Source organism: Stegodyphus dumicola, chromosome 8 (assembly GCF_044657685.1).
Source record: "Stegodyphus dumicola isolate Sdum_Otavi_A_Nest chromosome 8, ASM4465768v1".
Lineage (NCBI taxonomy): Eukaryota > Metazoa > Arthropoda > Arachnida > Araneae > Eresidae > Stegodyphus > Stegodyphus dumicola.
The window spans coordinates 62,779,718-62,801,400 of record NC_140775.1 but is presented as its reverse complement, the minus strand read 5'-3'; the positions used below and the strand labels follow the sequence as shown (position 1 = coordinate 62,801,400).

The following is a 21,683-nucleotide window of genomic DNA, read 5'->3' as shown; positions in this document are numbered from 1 at the left end:
TTCGTCTTTACCACGGTTTCTTTACCCGGTTCATCTGTATTTTTGTTTTTCTTAAACGCCGGAGTTTGAAAATCATTTTTTCTTTTTGATACCGACGTCCGGGTTGTAGAAGTGCTAGGTCTCTCTTCAGTTCTCCGTTTCTTGGGTGGTGGAATAGTTGTTGCAGTCAGTCTCTGGCCCTTCTATTTCGTTTAGACTTGAGTCCTGCAAGAAACTTTTAAGGATTTCAAAATCATTTGGATTTTAGTATTTTTTCACCTGGTCGGGACTTGCTTTACAGGTTTCCCCTCTGTCGTTCTTAAGATATAATACTACCCCTTTGATTTCCTGAATTACATAGGGGCCTTCAAACTTTGGAGCTAGCTTTGCCATAAAATTGTCTGGGGCACTTGATAAAGAAAATTTCCGCTTCAATACTTTATCCCCAACTTTAAAATCTGCTTCACGGCGTTTTCTATCATAATAAATTTTCTGCCTATTTCTTGCCATATCCGAGGTTTTAAGCGCCTGATCAATTAGCTTTTGCACGTCCTTTTGTTTAAACTCCTGCTCTCTTTGTTGCACAAAGAATAATTTATCTAAAGGCGTAATTAACTTTCTGCCTAAAAATAATTCTGCTGGAGTTTTCCCGTAGTATCATGATGTGCCGTTCTTAAAGCATAAGCTAATTCATTTATGTAGCCATCCCAGCGCTTGTGATGTGTGCTAACGTAACTGCGAAATATTTTTACAATGTTTTTATTAACTCTTTCTGCTATGTTAGCCTGTGGTCTATACGGAACCATTTTGATATGGCGTATGCCAAGTCCATTGCATATGTTTTCAAATATTTGACTAATGAACTGTTTTCCGTTATCGCTAATGACTTTTATCGGTGCACCGTATTTTAAAATGTATCTGTGTAAGAATGCATCTGCGACTGTTTTGGCTGACGCGCGTTTAAGTGGAACAATTTCTATCCATTTTGAAAAATGATCTACTATTACTAAAAGAAAACGATTTTTATTTAACTCGCTCTGGGGGAAGGGACCAAGGAGATCTATGCCTAAAATTTCATTCGGAAATGTAGCGCGAATGCTATTTAAGTACCCGGCCGGGCTGCAATTAATATCATTTATTAACTGACATTGATTGCAGGACCTGACATACGCCGTTACTATTTTGTATAATTGCGGGAAATATACCGCCTCGCGTACCCTTTTTATAGTCTTTCTGACCCCGAGGTGGCCCGCTGTTTTTTTTTCGTGCAACTCCCTCAAAATGCTTAATCGAAGCGAGGCTGGGATGACTGGCTTATACTCAAGATTTTCGTTTGTTGTTTTCGTATAGAATAATAAATTATCTATTATTTCATAGTTTTTTTTGCTCTATTTCTTATCGCATCGATATCTGTGTGCTCAAAACTTTCGGGGTCTTTCAAATAAGCATAGATATTTCCAAATTCAGGATCAGCTTTCAGTTCAGTAATAACCGTATCTCTAGAATCTAAAATTTTTGAAGTCAACACAGCGCATTTAAGTTCATTTCCTTCATCGTCCAGTTTTATACGAGAAAGTGCGTCAGCTACATTGTTTTCCTTACCCGGTTTATATTTTATTGTGATATTATATTCTTGGAGTTTTAAAGCCCATCTTATTAACCTGGGCGTTAGGTTTTTTCCCGAGTAAAGTCTACCAACAGCCGCATGATCCGAAAAGACTGTTACTGGCGATTTGCCGAAATAAACTCGAAATTTGTGTACAGCCATTAATACGGCTAATGTTTCTCTTTCTGTAGCTGTATAATTCCTTTGTGTCTGATTCAATGTTTTACTAAAAAATGCCAGCGGATGGTTATTTTGCATAAGAACCGCACCCACCGCATAGTCTGACGCATCTGCCGCAATTTCCAGGCTTTCGTCCCCCTCAGGGAATTTTAAAACAGGGGCATTAATAAGCGCTTCTTTTAATCTTTCAAAAGCTGTGTTAGCTTCCGCTGTCCACGTAAATTTACTCTTTTTTCTTTTGATTACTAAGAGTGGTTCAACAATATTAGCGAAATCTTTTATGAAAGATCGATAGTAAGAACATAATCCAAGGAAAGACGAAAGTTTCTTGGCGGTGTTGGGCGGTGGGAAATTCTTAATAGCTTTTATTTTTGAATCTTGCGTTTCTATACCCTTTTGCGAAATTTTATAACCGAGATATTTAAGTTCTTTAGTTGCGAACTTGCATTTTGAGGCGTTAATTGTAAGACCGGCCTCTTTTAATAATTTAAAAACTTCTTCGAGGTCATTAATGTGTTGTTCCAACGTACTACTCGTTATAATTATATCATCTAGATAAATTAAAGTTGATTTTCCTAGGACAGGCTTTAGAACAATGTCCATAGCTCTCTGGAAAGTTGATGGGGCCCCACACAACCCAAAGGGCATGCGTAAAAATGCATAAGTGCCCGATTTTGTTATAAACGCGGTTTTGTGCATATCTTCGGGTCTCATAGCTATTTGATAGTAGCCAGACGTTAAGTCCAAAGTAGACATATATCTTGTCGATTTGATCTGTCTAATGATCTCGTCTATAACCGGCAAAGGGTAAACTGGAAATTTAGTGATACTATTTAGTTTTCTATAATCGATAGCAAACCTCCAAGCCCTTTTATCTGAAGGAGGAAACTCGTTCTTTTTCCTACATAGTACGACTGGACTCGCGTACTCACTATTTATGGGCGTTATTATTTTATTCTTTAACATCTCCTGAATATGTTCTTCGATGATTAAGTCTTTTTGTTTATCATAGCGATACGGTTTAGTCCTACAAGGTTTTTCGGCATTTAATTGAATCTTGTGAGTCACGATCTGACAGTTTCCTGGTTTTTCTGAAAACAAATGAGAAAAATTACTCACCACTTGCTGTATTGCTTTCCTTTCCTGGTCATTCAAATGGCTAAGGTCCAATTCAGGTGTCTCCACAGGTTCCACCACCCTCTGGTCCATCTCCAGCACCACGGAACTATCTTGAAAATTCAATTTGGCCCTCGCGGCCCTTAAAACGTCCATACCTAAAATAAGAGAGAGTTGCAGGTGTTTCACCACAAAAATTAATACTTTGAGATTTTCCTCTTTTACCTGTACGTTTAATGATACTTTCCCGATGCAGTGACATGTTTTTCCTTGCGCCGCTATAATTTCCGTATTTCTGGTTTTAAAGAGTCGTATCCTATAAAAATTCTTTTTGAAGAACTTTTCACTCATGAAATTTCCTTCTGCTCCTGTATCGATGAGGGCTTCTACTGGTACATCGCCAACCAGGACTTGTATAATTGGTAGCTGTGAGTTTTTTACGATGACTGTATTTAAATGTCTATTTGAGGGTTTTTTTAAAACTTCCGGGGTCTGGACCCTCCCTTTCACAGGCCCCTCTAGTCGTTTAAAGCTTTCCTTTCAATCTGTGTCTTCTGGGTACGCGGATGCTTATTTTCAAATTTTCTTTTTGGGCCTTGACCTTCGAGTTTCGATGCGTTAGCTTGATAGTTCTTTCCCCCACATGAGCGATTTCCATTTCTGGTTTCCTCCTTCCTTCGGGTACTTCGAGAATATGTTTCCCCTCTCGATCTTTCCGCGATTCTGCGATTTTGAAACTTCACCGCCAATTCGAAGAGTTCCTGCAATGTTCTTGGGTTTCTAATTTCAAAGTAGTCTTGGACAGCGGGTAACAATCTTGGTAATATTATTTCAATTATCTCCGCATCGGGTTTTTTCCCATACAGCATATCCGTTAGCTTGATTTTTCGTAAAATAAAGTCCGTCAATTCTGCTGTATCCCGTTGATAGAAACTATATAGCTCGGCTTCCAGCCGTGCGCGATCTTTCACTATGGGGAAGGCCTTTACTAACGATTTTTTGAAATTTTCAAATGTATATGTCGGGCTTCCAAATTCCCTTAATAGAAATTTGCCTATGTTCTTCCACCATAGCGCGGCCTGTCCTCTTAGTGCTGATGTGGCGATGGCAACTTTTTGTCTTTCAGGCACAGGGTAGAGCTGAAAGTGGTTTTCTATACCTTCTAAAAATACGGACACCGAATTTTTTCCGTCGAAATAGACGTTTGGCTTGATTGATGCTCTCAAAGTCTGGACCAGGTATCCAAATCCTTCTAACTGAGTTGTCATTTCTTGGTGTTGTCCAGCGGCTTCCATCCAATTTTCGGCCATTTCAGTTCGATAAGTGTTCGGGCGCCAATATAACGTTGCGCGCCTCCAACTTGCACGCAACCAAGAGGTGACTGTGAAAACTTGTATAAAAGATAGAAGCTTGTGAAGGGTTTAAGTCCCTTTTTATTCAACGTAATGAATTACAATTGCGTTCTCTTGACGCTTACAAACGGTGCCAACTCGGCAGTCAAATAAAAATAATAACCTGAAAAGAAAGTAAAGACAAGATTCTAACTACGAGGCTCTCTAAAATAACTAACTCACCGCGTTTTACAATACCGCTGCTAATTCAGCAGACTTGAAGCTCACTAGAACAATTGCCACTACTTCCCGCCAAGCACATAGGCCGCAACGCGGGGTTCTTCAATTCTCGCTAACTACCTCCGCGCTCGCTAAGTAAGAATATCACACCGAACTCGTTTCCTTCTATTTAAATCAGAATACTTCCGCTGATAATTTGAATCCTTGCGCGTTCTACTCAAATTTACATATTCTGGCATTGGCAGTTCCAGGGGAAAGTAAGGCTTGACAGGAAAGATAGTTTAAACTTAAAATAAATGTTAGTTAAAATAAATATAAACCCTACACAATCAAACAAAATAAGAAATTAGCGAAGCTTGCAGATGTATGTGTACGTGTAAGAACTGGAAGCCAATTAGACTGCTAAATGAAATAAATAATTATGAGCAAAATACCAAATTGATAGTTAGTGGCGAAGTCCAATTTCTAGCCTGGTCACAGAAAGGAGATTTTAAACGCGATGAAAAATTTTGCTAAGGGACTTCAGTACAGTAATTGGTTTCCGTAAAATGGTAAAATGGTATGCACTCTCCGATGAATACAAGACGCAGAATAAGTTTCGAGATCTAAAGAAAGATTCATATCTATATTCAACTGAATTCTAAGCTAAATTATTATAGAATGATGTAACACTTATGGTATGGTGAAATATTTTAAAGTTATTGCAGGAATATAAAAAGAAAAGTGCATGTAACGATTGTTATTGTTTAACTTTTGAAATGCTGTTAAATATTGCCAATCATTGTTATCTGTTAATGTTGAAAATACAAACTATTGTTAGATGATTGAACTTTCTTATCAAAAGAAAGCATACCACTAGCAAATATTCATGAAAGCATTACTGCAGTCTATTGACTATACAACCCCTTTTTTATGCTACTAACAGTCGAAAGAGGGGATGTCATTTTTAACAAAATATGATTATTGAATGACCACTGAAGATAATATGCGATCAAGTTGGGAAATATGTGAAAGAAACTGGACGAGGAACAGTTTCTCAAATTGCTAAGGAAATAGGCATCAGTATTAAGCCAATAGAAAATGACATGTGTGAAAAGCTGAGGATGTTAAAAGTCTGCTCCAGATTGGTATCCAGAATATTAATACCAGAAATGTTATAAAAAGCAAAACTTATTTTTTAAAAGAACTTTGTTTCTCAATGAAAACAGGGCCCACCAGCGGCCGAGCGGTAAAGTCGCTGAACACTGGTAGTTCGGTCCGAGGTTCGAATCCCGCGAACGGGCTGGCTGCATGGGCGTTTTCGTGGTTTTTCCCATGTGTAACGTGTATACGAGCCAGCTTCCCTTAGAAAGTCCTCCACGAAAGGCATCCCTCCCTTTAGGCAGATGGCCCTCGAGGCTTTGCCATAATCACACACACAATGAAAACGCTTTCTTTGTTCTTATAAAGTTTCATATAAAATAGTCAGATGTAAAACGCCCGTGGCGGTTTAACACTAACCGCACGTTTTAACCCTTACTTCTTTCTAAATGTTAATTTAAATACATTATTTTATCAACGCTGAGACAAAAAAAGGAAAAAAAAAAAAAAACATTTCTATATCTTTCGTTCTACTGGGTCAATTGACGAAATTCAACTTGCGTTTACCATCTCTCGACAGCGCAACTTAGAATATGTATTAGATTTATATATATCATTGTTCTAATATAGGTATTTTGCCACAAAATCGGACTTTTTATGAAATGAAATGCCAATTGTTTTTCCGTATTTCCGTATTAATTTGATATATATTTATTAATATCTCTTTTTTATTAAACTTACTTGATTCCTTCTTCCAGAATTCGAAATTTAGGCTTAATCCAAATATAATCCGCATATAATTAAGACACAATAACACGCCGAATAAATACTAATTCAGAAGTCAAACAACAAAAATCAGCGTTATATTTACAAAATTTTCACAGTCAATTTTGTAAATATAACGCTGATTTTTGTTGTTTGACTTCTGAATTAGTATAATCCGGATATGTTTTATGGTTTATATTTAAAATTTGTATGTTTAAATATTTTTATAAATTTTTCAAAAACTATTTTATATATAAAATCGTTATAAAATTTTTAGCATCACCTTAAAGTAGACGTATTTTTAAGCATACTTGCAAAAAATGACAGTTTTATTCAAAATTGAATTTATATATTGGCACGTTTTGAAATATGGCATATTTGTTGAAAGCGATAAAACATCAAATGTAGTTTAGACACTTTGCTAAAATTATTTGAAAGTAAGAACGAAGTGACTTTTTTCCGCTCATGCACAATTGCCATATATTAAGAAGTTCCCCAAGTGAATTAATTATTTTTGGCACAAACTGAAAAAAAAAATGCGCCAAGGTAAATTTTTGAATTTCTCTGTAAATGTCGCACCAAATTTTACAAAATTTAATGTCTAGGTATAATTTGAGTCGTAGAATCGAAATATGGGAAAAAAGTGGTATGTTATATCAGAAAGAGTCCGATTTTGTGTCAAAATACCTATGTTAGATCAATGTTGTATATGAATCTAATATATATCTTAAGTCGCGCTTTCGAGACAAGAAAAACGCAATTTGAATTTTTTCAATCGACTGAGTAGAGCGGGAGACATAGAACTGCCCCATTTTGTTTTTTGCGCAGCATACCTAAAACTGTAACTTTAAAGAAACCGCATGTATGTAACTGTAACAGCATCTGTATTGCAGTGAATATTGTAGTTCTGCCTGTATTCCTGTGCAGACACACTCATCTTTGTAATTTGCTGTTATTAAAAAAAAAAGTATTTAGGATGTCAAAATGATTATTGATTTATTTTACTAATTAGTATAACAAACATGTTATACTAAGTAATTAGTATAACATGTTTGTTAAAAGGGGTCATTTCAAATGTTCCCGAAGGGTGCTCAACTGCCGAAAAGAAATGTTCACAGACTTCACGGCAAGCAAGGAAATCAAAAGATAGTTTAGTAATAAATCACTGTTTGAATTTTGGTTAGGGTAGGCTGCTTTGAAGTCAAAATATAGATCTCAGTTAAATATGGAAAAAGAACTGTTTATTTCTAATATTAAACATTAATTCGTAAACTTTGTTCCGCAAGACAGGCCTAACGGATTCACTAATAGTTATTAAACAGGTTTTTTTTTATTTAGTATTGACAAGTTAATCATTAAACACATTGTGAAGCACTGATACAATTCCATTTATAACTGCATTACATCAGCGTAAATGTGCATTTTATGCTTTATTAAGTCAGAATGTATTTTGTTTTGATTTTCCTTCGCTAAATGGATCAATGTTTTAATGACATTTTCTTTTCGATATGCTCACGCCCCCAAGTGAATGTTCTCCCGCCCACCTTGGGGAACGCTCCCCGCAAGTTGAGAACCTCTGAGTTACATATTACTGCCTATGGTAAAAATACACCGTCATGTTCTCAAAATCGGATCCATTTGGCCTTTAAACTTTTCATACCTAAATAAAGGCTATTTCTTTCTGTAGGAATTCTATAAAGAAACCGTTTAGATCTCTGGAATATTACATCAGGCACGTCGTTGTTCCAGAAATCCATTCATTAGGTATTTAGTATCCAAATCGCGTGCGGCAAGAAATTCCTATCGTTTTCATGTATATTTATGAAAGAGAGTATTAGCATAACAGTGCGTAGATTACTAAACATAACAACTTTTGTATTTTAACCTTATGTATGACATGTTTTTGTATTGTACGAGATAACAATTTTGCGTGTAAGTAAAAATCTGGAAACTGCGAATTTGGAAGCAAATAAATTATTTAAGACTTTTAGAAATGAAAAATGTAAGACAAGCTTAAAGAAACAAAGAAATAATCAATGCTCTAGTACGATTAATGAAAACTGAAATTAAAACATCAGCTTCAAACAAATGTTAAGTAGCCATAAAAAACGTAATAAATACTAAATTTTCTCCACGTAGAACTTACCCACAACTCATAGTCTCGGTAAAGGGTGGTTGTTTCAATATGCATGACGACACAAATGTTTCAGCATTTGGCATAAGATGAAACCTTTCCTCTTGAGGCACATATGATAGCTTACTAATAGATCCAACTGCCATAGGAATCTAGGAAGAGTCGTGAATTAAAATTTGAATAGTTAGGGATCAAAAAATAGATACAGGCAAAACTTAGCTGCTCTGAATCCCTGTTACTTCTAATTTCTGCTGAAACTGAACTTCCCATCTAAATTATGAATAATTTTAGTACGAAAATTGTAATTGTTGAAATTATCAATAATTTTATTACGAAAAATATTCTACATATCGAATACTTTTCGATTTTGATTCCAAATTTCATGAGTAATGTTTCTCTTTTCTAGAATTAACGGAAACAGATAGCACTTTTACAATTAGTCAGTTTGTCACTTTCGCGATGAAAAAAAATTGAATAGTTTAGTAAAAAAATTATAAAAGCAAATGGCAATCGTTTCTGATCTTATTTCTTTAATTAAAGCCATATAGAGTATTATTGAAACATATAAACGCTGTATTTATTCCAAAACCGCAGAGTTTATACAGAGGCTGTTCACACATTTTTTAGACGATGTATATTGTATTCACAAAACTAAATTACATAAAATTCTTGTGTTTTAAATGTTCTATTTGACATCCCTTATTCTGAACTATCTTTCGACACCGCAATTTAAAAGATAATAATGCCTTTTGAAGTGGCAGAAGAAGTATTCTATCCCATTCCTCCCAAACAGCTTTCCAGAGTCCTGTTAGGGTTTTGGGGCAACGTTTGGATGATGCAGTTTTTAAAAGTCCGAAAGCACAAAACCCATAGGTGACACATCGCGAGATTTAGTAGGGATATCAGTGAAGGGTATGGCCTTGATATGAGTTTTTGTTCCATTTCTTTTAAAAAATTTACAGTGGATTTTGATGTGTGACTACTAGCTTTTTCCTGATGGAGTCTCACAGATTGATGGCACTGTGGGTAAACCGATGGTTCATTCAGAAAAATTGGCGATAAAATATGTTCCTGATAGTATTTAGAGTTAATCTTGACATTTTTTGTACTCTCTTTATTTTTAACTAGCCATTATAAGAAAAACCAGCAACAATCTTGAATCCCTTAGAAAAACTTTCTTTCGATTCTTTGAACCATGTACTTAAATTTTTTTCTCCCCTTTTATGATAATAAATGGCTCTTTCAATACACCCATGCTTCATCTATTGTGACAACTGTTTTCCATTTTTCTTTGGATAAGTGTTTCTCATATAGAAATTCTGCAACGTGTCCTGCGTTGAGCGATATGCTTTGGAAGAAGACGATGCACATTGCGTTTTTTCGCTTTCTTAAAATTTAAATCAACGTTTATCATTTTGTTTACAGTGGACACCCAGCATTTTAATGATTTTAGAAACTGTCCTTTGACTAGGGGGATTTTCTTTTAACATTAAACAACGTACTACCTTTGCAATAGTCGAAGATGTCCGTTTTTTCCTTGGATACTTGTTTGGAATTTTTGTCCCACTTGAGGCTCCAATTTGACATTTTTTTCCTTTCTTGTTGATGATATTACCTATACACGCTTTAGATATCAAAAAACCATGACTCTCATATCGTTTTTGGATAGCGGAGTATGCATATTTCTCTTCGGAAAGAGAGTAAATGTAGCCTTCGAACTACTCTTTATTAAATTCGTCATTTTGAATAAAAACAAAACTTTCAAGCCACAGACGATAATTCTGACATTTGAAAACACAGTACAATTGCAATTACTTCTTTTGCAGCGAACGAAGTTTTATTACCGCTTACCAAAATCGTCTAAAAATGTGCGAACAGCCTCTGTATTAAGCATGAATTTCAAGTAGTTTCTGTTGCTGTTAACTGCTTAGTTTGTTGCCGCATCACTGAATCACTAAAACCTGTCACCAGCTGTGGGGCATCCCGATACACCTTTAATATTATTCATGAAAACTGCCAATTAAATAGTTCCCATGATATTTAAAATCTTAAAAAGAAATTAATAGCATGAAGTTTTTGCCATTATAAATATGCATTCAGAAGCAATTTAAATTATAAATATTATTGTGGAAATAATTAAACGCTTACATTTATAACTTAGTCAGTCACATTGTCCTGTAATTTAACTATATTTCTGTAAATTTCTTAATGCTTTCCCTACGGTATAAAATATAGACTAGTAGAGAGAAAGCATAGCAAAATTCTCGGTAAGCTCTTTCACTCACTAAACCCACTTGTTGATATAATGGCTCACAGTTAACTAATAACAAATTAAAATTTATAAATCTTTTCTTACTTATTACAAACACCATAAAATAATGAACATTGAAACTTTACCATTGCTAATATTAACAGTTTTTATATAAGAAATAGAACCTTCACGAATGGATGTAGTCTCTTTCTTTCACAGTATCTTCCTTCTGGATAGCATCTACAAAATCTTCGCTCCTCTACTGGCTTTTTGCAGGGGTAACTTTTGCAGTATTTTGAAAGAACAATTCTGTAATATAAACAATTTATTTCATTGAATATCATATCTCTGGACAATCTTTCTGTGAAGTTATATATGATATTTATATAAAATCTTACCGGTTAGTATCACTCGTTGACTCTCTACAGTTAATAGCGAAAGTTTAAAGTATGTGTTATGTATGAAAAAAAATATAAAAATCAGCCTTAAATTTTTTTGACTGGAAAATTTATTATCTGGTTAAAACGTGTCAGAGAGGAAAAATATTACGTTCGGCTTAAAAAAGAATATAGGATTAAAAAATTTTTATGTATGTTCAAAAGCACTAATATTTCTTGTACGGCTAAGGCAAAAATATTAATTTTGTCTTAGTTGCCTGTTGTACATTCTACAAAATGGGAACCTATTCAATTTTACTTGCAAATGCAGTTTGGAAGCCTAAAAGCGAACAATATACTTTTCTTGTACAAAAACACAGTAAAGTCAAAAAATAAAATTATATAATATACTTTATAGAAATAAAGTAAAACCAAGGAAAGTTTAATCATAAATCTAAGAACTATGACTAACTAAATCGAGGAAGAGAATTAATGCCAAAATATGTGTAGATATATGTGGTACATGGCCTTGGGATTTATGCAACATTGCTAGGAACGACGAAAACGAAAAAGATCTGTTGGAAACCGACAGATATATTTTAATCGGTTGTAATTTTACTGTACTTTACCTTAACAGCGCTGATAATTGTAATTACTTTACATTGTCCAAACAAATAGCTGATCTACACTAGTGATCTTGTCAGGACTACTGTTCCTTCTAACTGATTTGGAAAACATCAACAGGAATCCTGAGTGGGAACAAGAAGCTTACTCAAGTTAATTTTCGTGTGTAAGATGAATCAACAAACAAGTTAAAAAGGGTTAACTTTACACTTTATTTCACACAGCGCATAGGTGCTCCCGCACTTCGGGATACAGAGACCAACACTTTTAGCCTAAAACGTAAAAAATAAGAAATATTCACTTAACAACTAACTTAACTAAATAAGAATTAAACTCAAATTCTTTGCAGAGACTATTAAAGTGAAGATTGCTTTTTGATACTGCGTATGTAGTGAGCTAGATACAAATAATGCAATACGTCTAGTATATGAGCAGGGACTAAATTCTGGCTTAAAAGCAGACACGAATTGATTGAAAAGCACACGCATAGCAGGGCAACAGAAGGCTCTCTCTCTTCTTGGCTAGAAGCCACTCTTAAGTACCTTCTACAGTTTTGCAACTCATTAGCATAAAAATCCTACTCGTGCTTATTCTGGCCGGAAATGGAAAATAAGAGAGGATAGCAAAGTTTAAAATAAAGTAAACGTTAGTAAAAACTTAAAAATCCTTATAATCTAACTAAAAAAAAATGAGCAAACGAACCAGTTCATTTCAGCATTATGATAATGAATGTTTTCATCATCACCTTATATAAAAAAAAATTTAGTTTTAAGCGTGATATCACCCATCTCTATAGCAGGTATATTTGGTTATTTTTAATAACAAAAGCTTGCAGAGTATCTGTTAATTCATTAATTCGTTCCTTCCAGAAATTTCTGTGTTTGATTTCAATTTACAACGAACTACACGGTAAAAATCTTGATGTGTACATCAAACACTTGAACAATTTTTACGAAGGTATATATGTTTGGTTTAGAGACTTATTAAAGATTAACACAAAACGATTTGGGTAAGGATTTGCATGAGGATCTCGAGTAACGCAATAGCCTTAGCGGACTTCAAAGATAGAAAAAATAATGCATGTAAAAGGAATGACACACTATTGCGAAAGAATGTAGGCATTTTTTGTATACTAATCTATACTTGTATTTCTCAGAACTTGTTTTCTTCCCTAAAACATCTATATAAATTTAACTCATTGCATTTAAAAAATAAATCAAATGATTTTATTTTGTACCTGTAACTCTGAAGTACTGTACGTCACACAATTAAAAGGTATTTTAACTTAAATTGTTATGAGGGATCACCAGAAAAAAAATTGTGATTCAGATGGAGCAATTTATAGAAAAAGGGAATAAAAAACTGCCGTAATGCAACAATAATTAATATAAATTCTTAAATTTTATCATTAGTTGATAACTATTTATCTAATATATGCTACAAAATTTAAAGCCTTGTAACAGTTACTCTAGACTACTAAGTTTTTGAACCACTTAACTGCTTTAATTTAAGAGGCTTAAATTAAACATACTTTCTCTTTTGATTTCACAAGCACGTGCCTCGATGGAAAAAACGAATGCAAATTGATTCAGAAGAAAAAACTAGCAAATACATGTAAAACCAAAACAAAACTTTAATTGAATTTGTTTGAAATTATTTGCGTACGCAGCTAGATTTAGCATCAATGCCATATCTGCTTATAAGTTGAAATTAGCCTTTTCTATTTTATTTCAATTTAAATTAACAGTAAAAATGATGCTAACTATAGAAACGCTGACTATAATTTCATCGGTAATTCCTACGGTAATTGTGTATAACTAAACGCATAAAACTATTACTGCTATTTGGGCGTAAAATATGCAGGTAATGCGAAAACTAAATCATAAAAACCAGGAGAAAATAATAAACAGAAACAAGTTCGACGTCTATATGATATCTTGATTTAAATGTAAAATTATAAGTATGACGTGTCAGATGTTGTTAATTATGTAGATGCGACATCATGTAAATGAGAGACTGACTTTGAGTGATCCAAAACTAGAGAGGACTGAAGTACGTACTATTAACTAGACGTCTCAAAGAGCTAAACATTCCCTAAAATATAATTTCAAGTACCCAGTGTCGTTAATAAACATAAGAAGGTGGATTATCTTATTAATGAAGGTTACTATCAAGATTATTGGAGGAAACCTAAAACACCCAAACCATTATTTATGACTACTTTGCATTAAGGAACCGTTGCCCAAATACTAGACTTTAGACATATGGCGTATTGCCATTGCTACTTGAATATAATTATTGAATTGCTACTTGAATATAATATGAATATGGGAACCACCTTTCTGCTGAAATATTCATAAGTACGATTTTTCTGCTGAAAGATTACGCACTGCATCTCGCTTTCTATGCTTTCCAGAGGAAATAATTTAACTTAAAGCTATCTTCATATAGTCAGTGCAACTAAGTCCGGGTTTACCTTACATAATGATTCCTGATCTATGTTCCTTTACAGCATGCAAGCTTCCATCGCAGCCCATGTAAAACACTGATTTCGTGGTTATGGCTGCTTGTTTGAAGAAGGCTCTTGAGACACGGGTTTCGAATCTAAAACAAAAGTTCTGTGACCATGCAGGATTAAGTAGATGAGACTCTTTGCCTTTAAATAAAGCTATTTATAGATTATCCGAATACCAAATTACCTGTCTGCCAATTCGAAACTATCGATCTGCCGGTTTTAGAATGCTTTCTTTGAACTAGCAGTTACAATAGTTACCTTCGAAAGAATTAGAAAGTCTAACAATTTCCATACTCCCATGTTGTCCAGACCTACTTGAGATTTCCTTTTGGAGAATGCTCAGCTGTCTAGAGATGTCAATATGTGCTTGACTTTCATAAAGTTTCTGGATTACCTCCTACATCTGGCCTTCGTTTAAAAGAAATTTTTCAAATGTGATTAACAATGTATCTTTACTTTCGACTTTACATCTTTACATTTATCAAATACATGTGCTCGAAATGAAAATGTTTCCTTTTATGATATGCTCACATTCAGTTTACGTACATATTTTATTTGCTAGCATTTGCGCCACCGTAGATTTTTGTGTTTACTAGCATTAACTTAAGTAAGTACTCTCAGTGGTAATTTTAATCAGCTTCGCACGGTTAGCATCAGTTTTACTGCTATCCTTTAACTTTGCATTGTAACTTTGAAGACTAATTTATATCATGTGTAATTTCTATTACAGATTGTTATTTAGGACAATTACAGCCCTATACAAATTTACTACTGATCTGTCAGAAGTACTGTTAAGCTAAATGTTTAGTTATATTACATGCCTCAGTTAAATAAAAGCTTTATTTAAATTTTTGTGACCGAAAATCTTTTTCACTGAAAACAGTTTATAAATAGTCAGAACTGAAATTGTAGCTACATTGTAGTACATCGTTAGATACAAGATTAAGCCATCTGATTTAGGCAATAGATGCTATAGTTGGTGTATAAGACATATATATCTAACTCATTGGTAATTAACAGGGAGTAATATATTCAATAGAGAATAAACTATCCAATGAGTCTGTAGTAAATACCAATTTGTTGTGACCTAAATCTATAACAAATTCCGGTATCGTTGATTCTCAGCTTTGGTATACATTAGATCTAAGGCCTGTGTGTCTAAACAGACACAAGTTTCACTTACCCATTAGGATCGCATACAGTAAAAGCAGGCATCATAATCTCCTCCAGTCTAGATATCTGTATGTCTAATATAGTAGGATATTTCCAATAGAACTTCAAGAAATTATGCGTCTGATATACAAAACCAGTGAGACAAGATAAAAGAACAGCCAGTCTCACCAGTCTCAGACGCCAATCACCAGCTTGAACGATTTCAGGAACTCCCGTCACTATGGAGTTGCTGTACAAAGTCTCCGCATATTTCTTGAAACTTTGATCTTTTTTTGTGTAAGGTGGCATTTTTCAAGATCACCATCTATTTCCTTATCTTCCGGTAATTCTATATAAGCTTATTTTCACCTACGTTAAGAAAAGGAATAATTACAGCATCACAAATAAACAGAACCAGAGGCATTTAAATATTATAATAATAACTGAATTTAACGGTTATGTATTGTTGTTTTTTAGATGCTGTTATTAGCAAACTAGTCTTTCACAAAAAAAAAATGTTTGCTGAAAGTTTCTGGACCTGCTTTATTTTCATACCTAAAATAATGGGTTGGAAATGCATTTTGAGAATTGAAATGTAGGTACTCTTGGTCGTCAAAATAATCTATTCTTCTAATTTTATTGTACTTTGTAACTGCGTTAATACATATTGCCATGTATTCCCAAAATTTTTATGTAAGTAAAAGAACGTATACAAGAAAATCTAATAAATATTATCAAATATGAAAGGTGCTTGTAGCAATTCAAATGTGCTTGTGGTATCCGAAAGTATTGGGTTAAAAATGTTAATATAAAGATTGCATTTAAATATGTTGACTATTGGAGGATTTATCACATTATACAAAGAAGCATTGACTTGTTGAAACGATTGTGACCGTCTTTGTCTCACAAAGCTCTTTGTACAGAGTAGCGTATATGAAAAAGTCTTACTGCAAAGTCTTACTGAATTGAAGTTGTGATATTTTATAATATATATTTGAGAATTTGTCGTCTGTCGCCAGATGGCACTGTAGGAGTTTAACAATCTCTATCTTCCAAAGGTCATGTGACATCTACATTAGAGCTCTGTTTGTGTATATATCATTTTGCATGTATGCTTGTATGTATATCGTTTTGTATGTTTGCATATATTATACTTATCGTTTTCTCAAAAGTAATGAATTTTCATTTGTTGAAGAGTATTTTTTATTGTTTTCATTGTTGAAAAATATTTGAAATTACAGTGAACACTTCAGTGTACCAAGCCATTGTTATACAGTTGGTCATGTTTCATGAAGTCGATGAATATAAGAGCTAGTTACAGCAAGACTATGCCACTTGCTCCTGATCCAAAGAAGTCAAGCAGTTCTTATTCGGATTTTTCGGCAGCCGTATCATTTCAAAGGGATTATTGCGCCTACGTTAACCTAATTTATCTAAAGCAGACTTCAAGAAGTTCTTTTCATGCGGATATCAGAGAAAAAAGAAACTATACAAATAATCCGTATAGAATCCGTATACACTGTAAGACCTAAAGAAAAACATTTAAGAAGGCCTTAAACAAGTGTACAGCTACTCCACAAGGTAGCCTCAGGTATTGCAAAAAGAACACGTGTATGCATTACTGAACAGAGATGCCATTTCGAGCCTATATGTTAAAGACATTTTGATGTTACATATATATACGACGTAAGACTACAAACGTTAATCATAAAACTCGTATGTCTTGTAATTTGCACTTTGAATACCGCGCCACCCGTATTCGAGTGAGGGCAAAATTTCGGATCAGGCTGCGTTATTTGTATTTGGGTGACGCGTATTTTAGTACTTAAGAGGTAAACTAGGTACTGATAATATAACTGCTGAATGTTAAAAGAAAGAAACAAAAATGATAGTTGCCGACAGCTGAATTCATTCTATTCACTAAACGAATTGTACTTTCTTCGGTAACAATTTTTCTTTTTTCCTAAACAATCTTGTAAAATTTGATTAGAAGTATCTACATCACCTTTATTATCATTGCATTTATCAGTATCTTTATCAGAATCTGACGATATAATTCCATTTATAATTATCTTTCTGAAAAATCTTCACTCATACCTATTAATTCAAATTTTTATAACTCGTTACTGGTTTCTTTTTGACTGTAATGTGATTCACTTACAATTAACTCTTCAACTTTAGACATTGCAGAAAACTGGGGCAACAATTTTAACACACACACAAAAAAAATATTAACCATTCGGCACTACCGAAAAAATATTTGGAAAAGAAGAAATAATTTTCGAATCTTACACGTTTACTTATATACTTCGTTCTTGAAGAAAGATTTTCAACTCAATGAATGTCCCGAAGCATTTTATTCTACACGTTCTAAACTAACTGTCAGAAACAATTGGTGCATCGTATAGCAGCGCTTGTGGCCTGACGGATATTTTCTTACAACCTACCGTGGCAGTCAACGTTTTTAGAAACCATCAAACTATATTTATTTTCTATGAGGTGCACGACTTTTCTATAATATCGTATAAACATGCGCATGTAATTTATGATCGTGTAAGTTCGAATCAAAGAAACAGTTGTCAGGACTTATGTTTCTCTTGATTTGTGTTGGAAACATGAATGGTCCTGAATCGGGAGTTTACTCAGGCTATGTTCAAGAAGGTGTGAAGTAGACAACACAAGCAGGAAGGGTATACGAAACCCTTTATTTTCAATCTATTACAGGATCTTTCGAACTTCGGAATACAGAGACCAACCACTTGTGGTTTGAACGTAAGAATATAAAAACTACTAACTAAAACTCTAACTAAAAGCTAACTTTGCATTAGTATACAAATGCCTAGCACTAAGACTGGCCTACATTTAAAAAAGGTACGTATGTAGTACGCCGAGCTGATTAAACTGTGATACGTCTGCAAATATCAAGAGGGTTAAACCTCTGGCCTTAAAGGCAACCAGCAACCGAGTGAAAACTCGTAAGACTACAGTGGCAAGCGGTTTGCTTCCTAAAACTCCTTCTCTCTCTCGCTTGTCAAAAAGCCTCAACTTAAGTACTTGGGCGTTAGCAAGACAATTTGCATAAACAAGTTAAAGCATTTAATTCTGGCCGGAAGTAGAAAATATGAAATGATAGTACAGTTTTAAAATAAAATAAACGTTAGTAAAACTTAGGATCCTTACACAGTCACAGTCAGAAAATTAAGGGTTTTCCCCATATTGCAGTTCCTTACTTATAAAACTTCTATCGATGTAAATGTTCTTCGGAAATCATAGATTCCTATTTTGCAGTTGATATATTCCAGCTCCAATATAAATTGACTACGTTACTGTATGATATTTTGTACGATTCATCCTGTATAAATAACGTGAATGAGAACATCTTCTTACGACGTATTTGAATAAAACAAATTTCACCAAAGAATAAAATTTGCAAAATGCTTACTAATTAAATATGGAATTAATATGGCTTTGGAAATATGTCAATTTCTTATTAATTAGGCTTTAAAAACTGAAAACTAGTATATAAAGCTCGAAATATATATCTTTTACTGCTTTTGCTTTGTTGGCCATATAATAGTTATAGAATAAGTCGTAAAGACTCTGTTCACTATGAATCTCATTATTTTAATAATAAAAGTTTAAGAGTTAAAGCTTAGAGAAATCACAGAAAAAAATAAATGAAATCTTTTGCAGTGGAGATGAAATGCTCATCATATGAAATCTCGTCTCCAACAAGTCGCATTCATATGTTTAAATTTTAATTCAGTTTATATTTTAGAATATTATTATTGTACTTACTGAAACAAAATAAAAACAATTATATGAATGAATTGTGACATTTTTCCGTCCAAAGTAAAAAGTCTTCTACTGAATTCTTCCTTCTACTGAATTAAACATCGCAAAGTTTGCAGTACTATATTTTTCTGAAACTGAAACCTTTGGAACATTGTATAAGATAGCTTCGCTAACCAAGAAGTGAGTACACAAAAGAGAAGCAAACTTAACAGAGTTCTGAATCTATGTAAAATTTGACATTAGGTTAGATGATCATTAATTTTATAGACAACACTGTGCGTTTAGAGGAAAAATAACGTAAGTCTATTTCCTTCGAGATGAAAAACAGAGACGCTATTTAGAAAAAAAACAGACTGCTTCTCTCGTAATGCTTAATTTTCTCAACCTAAGTTTAAATTTTGGAGAATTTGAACAGCATAACACCTAAATTAAATTATAATAATAATTTGAAAATGAATTTACTCCATTAAATGTTCAAGCTCAAAGTTTTACATATATTATAAAAAACTTAGAATTATGCAGCAAGTAATACAAACTATAGTATTACAGTACTAACCGCTTTTTTAATGCACGAATTAATATTTTATATATACCGTATATACCGTATATAAAATATGATGTGTTAGCCGAGAATTTTTAGCAAAAATATTTTGCTATCTTTTTTGGGGGGGAGGAGGGGTTAATTGTAATTTCAACTCATCGCTTTCCATAAAGTATACCACGAGCCTTACTCAAGTAAATTATACCCCCAAATAAATATACAATAGCCCTGAAAATAGAAAATAATAATAATAAATAAATAAAATATTAGTAAAAGAAAAAATATAATAAAATAAAATAAAGAGAACTCAATAATCTAAATTGAGAATAAAATCCCGAATTTTTCGTAGTTTTTCCCATGGGTAGCATGTATACGAGCCAGTTTCCCTTAGAAAGTCCAACACGAAGGCATCCCTTCCCTTAGACAGATAGCCCTTGAGGCTTGGCCGTAATCCAAAGTAACCAAACCAAAGTACCAACCAAAATCAAACCAAAGTAACAAGAAAAAAGAAGCTAATTACGTATAGTCTCTCCAGCGCGGCATAGTATATCTACAATTTGAATCAAAAAAATATGAATAATTCTCTGAATACTAGTAAAATTGATCTTTCGAGACTTATTTTTGACAGGGGAGGAGAAATTAGTTATATTTTGTTTCTAAGCAAACCTATCAAAAACTTCCATATTTACTTTTCCCCAAATTGAATATTTACAAATCCCCAAATTGTATTAACCCTGCTTCCTTTGTCGCTGTTTTGAATATAAATTTTAATTGCTTCATGATTTCATAAAACAAAAAGGCCTTGTTATTTTCTTTTCATTAATTTATTCTCTGATTTATTTATTTTAAGTAAGTGTCTTAAAATTTCTAATTAAAGCAACAAATATATTTTAACAGAAACTTAAAAAGTTTTAATACGAGTAAAATATGATAGTAGAAGAATAAAAACTTTGCCATGTAGTTTTAAAGAAAGTTTAAAGTTTATAACATGTCCGTGGTTTAATACTCATTATATTTTTTCTAAAAAATATATTTAAAAAATAATAAATATTTTGAAATATAATACAATGCTTTCAAGAATGCAAGTACAGACACGTTAATATATTAAGCAACTTAAAATATGATTGAACTCGAAACATTTTTAATATAGCTTTACCTAATCACTTGATAGACGAACAATAGCTCTGATTAAATTATTGTAGCTACGCTGGACATCTGATGTCATTCTACTAGAAGCAATCATTCAGTTTGACTCTATTTACAGTCATTACAAATTTTTGGATTAGTTTAATCTTTATTATTTTAAAATTATCAAAATATAGATTTAAATTTCTTTAAAATTTTCAACAAGTAAAGCTGTTAATAATGAGTTTAAATTTATTTTTAGTAAAATGATTTAAAAATTTCATAAAATATTAAATCTTAAAATTTACAATTGGATTATATCCTTTTGCATTAAACTCTGTGTGGGAAGTTTTTCTGCCAGTCGAAACATTCTGCACCATCTTCTTATCATACACAGTATTTCTTATTCAGCTTAGTTTATAAGCATAACAAACGTTGTATTCAATTTGATTCCATTGGCATGGCTTTCCAAAAAAAATACTAATATTATTTTTTTTATCCATTCAGACTTTAATTTTCCATTTATATAATAAAAAGATAATTTCATTGCAATTTTTAAATTAATTAAAAATATAACTTTGGAAGAACGCACCTACCACATGAAGCTGCTTCCTCTACAGTACAGCAAGAGCTATCAACCTGTTGAATACGATCTTCATATAAGAAAGAAAAAACCAACATCATTAGATCCCCCTTCTATAATAAAGATAGTGTTAAATAATAATCATAAAGATATGCATTTAAATACTCGTTTATTCTAAAAGCATATTATGGCTCTTAGCGGAGAAACAGGTTTTGAGTCAGTTTAGTAAATACTAAACTGGTTTAAAATTAATATAATGCAGGTTTATTAAAATTTTTATTTTCAATTA

General features: G+C 33.1%; 1 protein-coding gene across 1 annotated transcript in view; it reads right to left on the bottom strand.

Moving 5' to 3' along the window:
• The window catches only part of LOC118191516 (epithelial sodium channel subunit gamma-like), a 60,645-nt gene extending 39,166 nt beyond the window's left edge, over positions 1 to 21,479 (bottom strand). Inside the window, exons 1-4 of the mRNA XM_085822941.1 lie at positions 21,404 to 21,479; positions 15,382 to 15,719; positions 10,868 to 10,991; positions 8,444 to 8,583 (exon numbers count right to left, since the gene is read on the bottom strand). Coding sequence (XP_085679067.1) covers positions 8,444 to 8,583; positions 10,868 to 10,991; positions 15,382 to 15,659 — 542 coding nt within the window. The 5' untranslated portion in view covers positions 15,660 to 15,719; positions 21,404 to 21,479. The remainder of the gene's footprint in view (positions 1 to 8,443; positions 8,584 to 10,867; positions 10,992 to 15,381; positions 15,720 to 21,403) is intronic.
• Positions 21,480 to 21,683: the final 204 nt, after the last annotated feature.